Source organism: Charadrius vociferus, unplaced genomic scaffold (assembly GCF_000708025.1).
Source record: "Charadrius vociferus isolate BGI_N301 unplaced genomic scaffold, ASM70802v2 scaffold92, whole genome shotgun sequence".
In the NCBI taxonomy this organism is placed as follows: domain Eukaryota; kingdom Metazoa; phylum Chordata; class Aves; order Charadriiformes; family Charadriidae; genus Charadrius; species Charadrius vociferus.
The window spans coordinates 3,036,172-3,045,121 of NW_009647874.1; the positions used below are offsets into that span (position 1 = coordinate 3,036,172).

At 42.9% G+C, this 8,950-nt stretch overlaps 1 protein-coding gene across 1 annotated transcript in view; it reads right to left on the bottom strand.

The window, feature by feature from the left end:
* The window catches only part of SLC9A2 (solute carrier family 9, subfamily A (NHE2, cation proton antiporter 2), member 2), a 32,285-nt gene extending 23,356 nt beyond the window's left edge, over positions 1–8,929 (bottom strand). The window contains exons 1-3 of the mRNA XM_009883112.1: positions 8,678–8,929; positions 4,416–4,425; positions 3,052–3,515 (exon numbers count right to left, since the gene is read on the bottom strand). Of these exons, the coding sequence (XP_009881414.1) occupies positions 3,052–3,515; positions 4,416–4,425; positions 8,678–8,929 (726 nt within the window). The remainder of the gene's footprint in view (positions 1–3,051; positions 3,516–4,415; positions 4,426–8,677) is intronic.
* Between the last annotated feature and the right edge of the window lie 21 nt (positions 8,930–8,950).

The following is an 8,950-nucleotide window of genomic DNA, read 5'->3' on the forward strand; positions in this document are numbered from 1 at the left end:
ATGAGATCAAAATCAGGTTCACTTCCCTTTTAATCTACAGCAGTTCAGTTTTACAGCTCTCTCCAAGCTTTCAGGTGAGTTAAACAACATCAACTCTGGTCACATTTTGTAATCATTTGGTATGAGAATGCATTTTTTTTTTCAAGTTCAAGATTTGCATTTACTCAACATCCTTCAGCTGAACTTGCTGAAGGTTACACCACGGAACGTAAGTCACCAATCACTTTTTAATCGTGTCTCAGAGTATCTCTGCTCTTCCTAGACACTAGTTGCTTGTTTTTATCAGTTCTCAGTTACTAGTTTTTAATTCTGAAATTACTTTAAAGTGTTCTAAAATAATGTTTTCAGTAGAAGCAGAATACAGGGCACGGCTGTAATGTTTTCTAACACAGGAATAATATTATTGTGATGACACTGGCTCCTTCTTTGTGATTTTAAGCCCAGAATTGGAATTTGAACTGCTAATACTCAAGCTCAGCTGTGATCTTGCCATTTAATATCACTGAGCTAGTTATCACTGACCCAGTCTTTCGGTAAAGCACTGACTCTGAACAAGAAGACAACCGGCAAACGTTGTCCTCAGCCAAATTCAAGCTTCAAAATTCCATCAGTGGGAGGAAAGGATCATCCAAATGCACGAGCATATCACAAAAACTAGCAGGCATGAAAGACCATCTGAGAAACACAGCAGAGCTGAGATTCCTGAGAAAGCACACCTTGCTTTGTATCCAAAATGAAGGTGTGGTGGCAAGTTTTGTGAAAAGGGAAAGCACAGATGACACTGCTATCCTAATAAAAGCTTTTATTAGGAGCAGCCAGGCAGTGCAAGTGGGATAGCAGGAAGAAAGGCTTAAAGTATTTAGAAAGTATGTTTACTAAAGCCACGCCATTCTGCACTGCCCATCTGTGTAGCCACTGAGGTTTTTTTCATACTGCAGTGGCCATAGGAATTAGGCAGCTTCTGGGAACGGCCAGCCTGCCTCCAGCTCCCCTCCTGCTTCGTCCCTGCATCCCACCGGAGGCACCTGCCAGGGTTGGTGGGACTCAAGGGCTCCAGCAGAGGAAAGGTGGAAGGTTCTGAGCTCTGCCTGCTGGTTGGCTTTGTTAGCTCTCTCGGTAACACAACGAGGACAGAGGATGAGAGAGTCACCTTTGAGCAGATAGCAGGGTAACTGTGGCAGCACCACGGCGAGGACTGGTCCAGCAGCACCGCCACGGACAGGGGAGGTGAGGTCCTCTAAGGACACCCCACGGGGGATCTGTGTGGCGGCCTGGGTCACATTTGAAGTATAATCACATGATTGCAGGTGTGCAAAATCATAACAAGGAACCATTAGCAGAGTCTGTGGAAACCACTTGATCTCCTGCCAAGTGCTCCCGTTGAGCGATAGCTGGGAAGTAAGACCCAAGGTACTCTAAATTCCTTTCACCCCTTCATGAATATATGTATGGCCAGTTTGTATGCTGGGCTGGCCCTACAGACTCCTCAGAGTATCTCCCCTGTGTTAGGGCACCTGGGCAGCCATGCCGTGAGAAAGGACTACCTCCAAAGAAGACGATAATGACGCCTACAGGAAAGTCATGCATCACGGTTATTAAACTGCCATGCCAGCGCCTATAAAAAGGATGTTTTGGGAGTAATTTGCCATCGGGCAGTGGCATGTGTGAATACTTCCGTCATCAGGACGCAGTGTTTTCCTAGCAAATCTTGCTGGATTGACTGCTGCTCCAATTGAAAGGTGACTGATTTTTTAATTAAAAAAATGAGATTTTGGTTGGAAAAATCCCCCCCCCCCCAAAAAAAAAAAAGTTTAGCATCAACATAAAAACAGACCTTTTTCTCCCAAAAAACTTGTGTGAAAATTCTACTGCATGAGTGGCCATTAAGAGTAAACATACAGACACAGCCATGGCTGAACTGCTAAGCCTTTTGAAATTCAGTATTTCCACCCACTTATTTTCTGGCTTAAGCACCAGTTTAGCAATGGCAGGCAGTTTCAGCTGTGAGCTAGTGAGAAAAGCCAGTCTTTAAGGCAAGCCTGTAAGAGAGGATGCGATTCAGCTGGCTGGATGGCAACAAAATCAGGAAAAGCATGAAGTGTAAATGGAAAGAAACAACCAGTACTCCCATGGACACCCAAGAAACGATCAGTACCAAATGATCAGATTAAATGATGAGATATACATGTGTTAAGCAGGTGAGGCAAAGTCCTAGAAAAGGGGAAAACGAAAGGACAATTGTGCACAGTGGGACAGAAATAAGAAGCCAGTGACAGAGACAGGGAAGGTGCGGACCCAATTCATGAATCTTTCTGATTCTTCTGGCATATGAAAAACTGGACCTCCATATCTCACAAACAGAAAGTATGCTGGGACATAGGTGGCACAGGCAGGATTTTGATTATGGCACGGATGAATGGGAGTAATGTCCCAGCCATGGTGTCACCAGGTACAAATGAGTGGCATCGGGGGTGTTAATGGAATTTGCAGATCGCTGTCCTCAGGTCAGCACCACAAATGCAGTTCAGCTAGTTAATGATTAGAAATTACTGCCTCCAGATGGTCGTCCTATCTCATCTGTGGGAGAAATGTATTGGTGGTCTCAGAGCAGTTCCAGCTGGGTGGGCACATGCGACAGGCTAGCATCAACCAGGCACCGTACCATCTCAACGACTTGCCCGTTCTCCCTGTCAACATGCTGGGTCACCCCACATTGGACCTTCTCCCTCTCCTGTCCAACAACATTTCTGCAGGTGAGGAAAACCTCCAGTATCAGATTACAGAAGTAACAGAATTCAAAGATACAGAAACTAAAGAGATCGGGTAGTAAAATCGCTAGAGCAAATATGCTACCATTACACGTTACTCTGGTGTAGTAAGACCGCTGTAGTTTCTAAATCTAAAGTTTAGAGAATGACATAAACATATTAGCACTCCTGGACTTCCATCTATTAGCAAACTGTAATAACCAGATACAAAAAGATCTAACGGAGTGGCATGCAAACAATCATTTATCGTTTTTATCAACTAATGATTTATCAAGGAACTTACCACAGTTATAGCATCATTCAGCAAAGACTCTCCAAACACCAGGATGTAAAGCTGCTCATTGACATGAATATTTTCAAAAACGGCTAACACCGCCACAGGATCCACGGCTGAAATGAGGCTGCCGAAGAGCAAATTCTGCAGCAACGTGATATCAGTCAAACCAAATGCACTGATCTGGCAAATTCCATAAAGTGAAATTCCAATGCCGATGGCGTTCCAGAGCGTGCCCACCACGGCATACCAGAATATGGTACCAAAGTTCTCAAAGAAAAGACGAGTTGGCATAAAATATCCAGCGTCGAGTACAATGGGTGGTAAAAGATACAAGAAAAAAACATCACTGTTCATTACAGGTGGGGACTTCTCCTCTGCTCCAAAAATAATCCCACCAAGAAGCAATCCAACCAGAATGAGGAGACAGCTTTCAGGCACTATTGAGGGCAACTTGTGATACAGATGAAAGCCTTCAAAGGAAATTCAGACACAAGAAAGTAAGATGGTTATTTGTACAGAATCCAAGAGATTATTCTGGATTCTGTAATCTTAGTTTCTACAGTAAATAAACAGTAATTGCAGGGAAATTTCTTTTTCATTGCAAAGGCTGAACTGGACCACCAAAACAGGTCAAGGCAAATCTGTCAGCTACGGTAGTTACTTCAGTTAAGTCGGTGGAGAGTCAATTTAGTAGCTAGATGTTCCAGTTAAAAGCTAGGCTGGTGGGAGCAACTGTGTACAGCAGTTCTGTTTGTGAAAGTGTGGGGATTTTTGTGATGTGGAATTCTCCAGAAACATGATGCAAACACCTTTTTCTAGAGGAAATTACATCTAGATAGAGAAAAAAAATATCTTACCAACCACCCCTTCCTCCATGCATAGCTTCACAAAAGAGTTTAAGGAGTACATTAATTTCATTTTTAGAAGTCTTTTAGAGTCTCAAAGCTAGGGAGGGGAAATAGCACATGTGACCTGCACCCAGCCACCCATGGTCACTTCCTCAGCCACCATGAGGAAGCATTTACAGTCACATTATTATTCATTTTTAGCAGACCCTCCAAATTAATTTCACAATAACCAACATGTTTTCCGTAAAGTGATAGTAAGTTATAGCCTGTATTCCTATGCTCGTCTTCTGTTTTATATGAATTGCAGTAGTGTCAGGAGTCTCTCATAAAGATCTGTGCAAAGTACTGAAAAAATAAATAAAAAAAGGTTCTGATTGAGGACTTAATGGTTAAATGTTCCTTAGCCTACTAAAACTCTCAAAGCCACGCAGTTTTGATTTAAAGATTCCCGTTACTTGCATGAGTTGACTGTTTTAAGGATGACTTTGGGTAATGAATGGGAAAAGTTTTGAAGGAACTTACTCTGGCCAATCTAATTGAACGATCAACCTTATGCACCAAGGTCACATTCCAGGTCCCGGCGATGCCTATCTTTTCCAGGCTCCTCCTTATCTATATTTGGCCTACATAATTATACAGAAAACTATCCACACCCACAAGATCCCACAACTCCTGCGTAACTAAAAAGCATTTAAATTATTTTAAATGAGAGCTGCATGGAAACACTGGGTGTGGTAATAACGGGCGTCTATTTCAGTAAAACTATTTCAGTAAAAATCACACCTGTAGTCGAAACAGTTAAATTAGTGCAAGCTTGGTACAGTTCACATCCAGTTTCCCAATTTCAGGCTTCTGTATCTTGAAACACCTATTTTGTTAGTTCTCCTTTCATTATAGATTTTTTCCAGGTAAAAGAAAGTCTGAACTTATAATTAGGAAAAACAAATGGTTAAGAAGGACCAAAGGGAAAGCCGTTTTAATCTACAGACTTTTTACTTACATATTCTGTAACTATTAAAGCTAATTTTTAAAGTAAGCAGCTGAAGCTGCATTTTTTTTCCTTTCTGGATGAACACGGATTGCTTTTTAATATTTAGAAACACAGCCTATGTGACTCATTAGAAGGACTGCCAAATTCATGGTCATTCTTCAAAACCAGAGTCACCAATATTCTATATTGGCAGAATAGGTAATGACCCTGGAAACCCAAGAATTTGTGGTTGAAGACTTGACCTTTCAGCCACTTGCACATAAACATTTTATGGTTTGTCTTAGTTTCTACAGTGGCAGGATGCCAAAATTTCCAATATAGTGATTGAAATTTCCCCCGAGTAAGTAGATTTTGCTAAAAGAAAAGGTTTTTTAAGCCCTTCAAAAGTATCTTAAATCATTTTCTCAATAAAAATTGAAGAGGAGGGAATTTTTGTAAACGCAGCTTTTAATGAAAACAAAAATCATCCTGACCAGTTGTAATGCAATGGCAATGAAAAGTCTATTGTTAATATAAAAATAGAAAACTTTTCCTTTTCTTCTTTGTAAGTCATTCTTTGGAAAGTTCATACGCTCTCAGAGTTTTTTGGGACTTCGCCTCATCCTTAAAGGTAACAGAAAGGCTTCCACTGAGTTAAATGTGCTTTGTAGCCACATAAACAGCATCAAAACTCTTTTAAGACTGCCTGCCTCCATGAAAGGCGTTCAAAGGTGACCAGGGACAGGCTGTGGTTCCCCATTTAAGGGCAGAGAGCTAGGATTTAGGATCCAGCGCACATCAGTTCAGGCGCAGGTGCCTTGCAGGATGAGGGACATTTTCCCTGCTCTGCCAGACCCACAGCCACGTGGTCAGGAGTGCCCTGGGAGCAGATCCCCTGCAGTACATGAATACTGAGACTTTTATGCTGAACCCAGGACCACAGCTACTTCCTCCTCCTCTGACCCTGTTCTTGGGCTCCTGACTATGCAGTGACCCAACTTCAAGAGGATGGAAGACGTTTGCCCTCAGGCCATTGGGCATTAGAACACTTGCCTGATGTGCAAGGTCAGTATTTTGCAAGCTAAAAGTCCTTAGAGTCCTGGTTTCCTACTTCTTGGGTGACATCCAGTGCACTATGATGCTGGAAATGCCACTGAGACAGTGTACTTCTGATTATACGGGAGTTTTCCAAGGGCCTTCTGAACAGCTTAAATCTTTTTTCAGGAGAGAAGTGTTGGAAGGATATCAGCCCAGTTCCCAGAAAAAGCACTTCTAATTGTGCATTTGTGATTAAACATAGGAGTAATGGGAATCTGGATCAGTCAGACAACTTTTGGCAGGTTTAGTAGCAGAAGAATTAAGCAAAACTGGGAGGTAAAGTAGACTAGTCTCACTGCCTAGAGACTGCAGCGTACTTCTGGTGCACTGGCTCCCACCTAATGTACTCGTGGAGTCCATCAGCGTGTTAGTAACATACCTCCTATACGGTATCACCACACAAGATAATAAGTAGAGGTAGCCAGAAAATAACAATTCCATTCAAGGCAATTTCTTAAATTTCCAAATGTGCCCTTGTTCTACGCTGGAATAAAAAGCACTATGTTTCTAATGTCTTTGTGAAAATATACCTTGCCAAAATGTTCAAGTGCTGCTCGACAACTTCAGGTTTTCCTTTTTCGTGATGTCTCTTTTGCTCTCTCTAAACCTAGCCTATAGCTTCACAATCACAGCCGGGACCTGAGAAACCTTTCAGATGAATCCCCTATAAAAATCAGCACATTCTGGAACATTTCAGCTCCAGTGAAACTGCACTTCTGTGAAAACACATTTGTTCAAAAAGCCTCCCGTCAGGTGCTAAGCAGGTGCTGCAATACAGTTGTTTTTGGGATCCTTCACACAGTGTGAGAGCTGTTATTAAATGCGACCCTATCTTCTGAGCTCCTTGCAGCTCAAAAGACCTTAGGGCTCCGGTCCTAAAGGTTTGCTGCTCAGCAGTGCCAAGCGTAAGCATTCAGCGCCTAGCCCCAGAAAGGAATTTGCGATGCCAGATTAAGCACCGAAGTTTCCTGGGCAGTGCAGGAGTCTGGAGGTGGATTTCACACTGCCCAGCAGGACAGGGGCGAGATGCCTGTGCTGCCCAGCAGGGAACACCTGGGGAGAGGAATGGACCTGAGAGCCTCCTCGGGGCTACAGGCAGTGAGACGGGCTGGAAAACCCCTCTCCATCCCTTTGAACTGAGACACAGGGCCCACTCTTAGTAACGCCATGGGATGTGGCAGAGCAAACATTTCTGTGTCTCGGTGGTTGAAGAAAGATGACATTTCTGTATCTCGGTGTTTAGAGAACTCTGCTCACCAGGACTACCTTCAACATAAAAGAAGGCACAAGCGAGTGAAAAATCGCCGCTGTGGGAATGTGACTTAGGAGCGACAGGAGTCTGTCCCGGGAAGGTTTACCTGATGCGCTCGCTGGATAAGGAAGCACAGACGGAGCACCAGGAGCAAGAACTGGATGTTCTTAATTCCAGTCCCGGAGTCAGGGCACCTGCAGATAGGTGTGGTGAAGCTGAGCACTACCACACCTACGGCCTCTCCTGGGTCCGGCCCTCATTGCTTAGCGCACGCACACTTAGAACAGCAGCGGTAGTGCCCTAGATTAGCCACACCAGCTTTCATTTGGTATAACTGAAGGGATTTAAAAATTATACACATTTTTTTCCTCATCTATGCTCTTTGATTGTTTAGCGCACTGCAGTCAGATTGGAAAATTAGTCAAGTCATTTGTTGTTTTTTTTTACTTTTTAGATGCCTATGCACTCACAAAATATGATTGTCAGAATGTACAGTCCTACAGAAATTACGTATTATTGTGTATGTATGTGTGTTTACAGGTTTCAAATGGCTTCCCTGTAATCTTTAATAAAACAGAAACTTCTTCCTGAGTCTTAGCTTACTCAAGAGTTCTTGCTGTAGCTAAACTCAGAAGCCAGAGCAATTTTACAATACTCAACTGGCTGAGATAAGTTCTTTACCAGACTCCATCTTTTCTGGCTATTACAATTCATGATACATTTCAGTGTATCCTACTTGAACTCTGTCCTGATGCTGCAAACACCCAAATACGTACTCAAGATTAAGCATGCATCTTCAATGCATTAAGAAACGTGCATCAAGATACATGCATCCTTAGTGGATGCAACATACAATATTTCTGCAGAAATGAAGCCACAGCAAGTTGCTTGGGTAGAGGATCATGCCCCTGACTACAACACTAGTTGTGGCAGGAGGTGAGTACAAATTTTTGGGTTTGCAGAATCCTAATTACCTGACCACTAACCAGAATGTGACACAGTCTATTTAAATGTCCCAAGCAGAAGTCAAAGTTTTAAGTTTTATGAAAATGAGTATGATCATAGCTTTTATTGTAAATCTGAGCAGAGAAATCAAGACTTTTGAATCAAACAAGTGGAGCATGAACAAACTTTTTTTTTTTTTTTTTGTTCCCTTCCATTATCTTCTAGTTAAGAAGATACAAAGTTCATCATTTGTGGAGATCTACTGATTTTTAAATAGCTCTCTAGCACACCTTCACCTGACATTCCTTAGACTATCATAGTGTACTCATTCTTCTGTTTGGGACACAGAGAGCTAATTAAAAACATTATATATAAGCTGCACAAAACACAGTGAAACTATGCAATACAAATATTTTCCACATGAGGGAAGAGGTGGCCTTTCTTACTCATTCAGTGCCGTCTTTTCTGTCTTTCTCGGGAAGAAAGTGAATGGTGGGAAAGTACAATGAGGAGGCTCACTCTGCCCTCATAAATAATTGCTTTCCATCGATCCGTCATTATAGCGGGCGTTATTTTAAGAGAAAGAAGCCAGTGCTCAAATGACAGCGGGGGGATGAGCGACAAGTCAGTCGCGCACTGGGTGAACTCCGGGTTTTTCAGTCCTCGCAGCCCGGGGTTAGCGCGGGGGCTGGAGGTGAGCTCTCTTCTCCTCCGCACACGCTCCGAACCGAGAAAACCCCGTCTTTTGCCGCCCGTATCAGGCCCGGCCATCCCGCCCCGCCAAGGAGCATC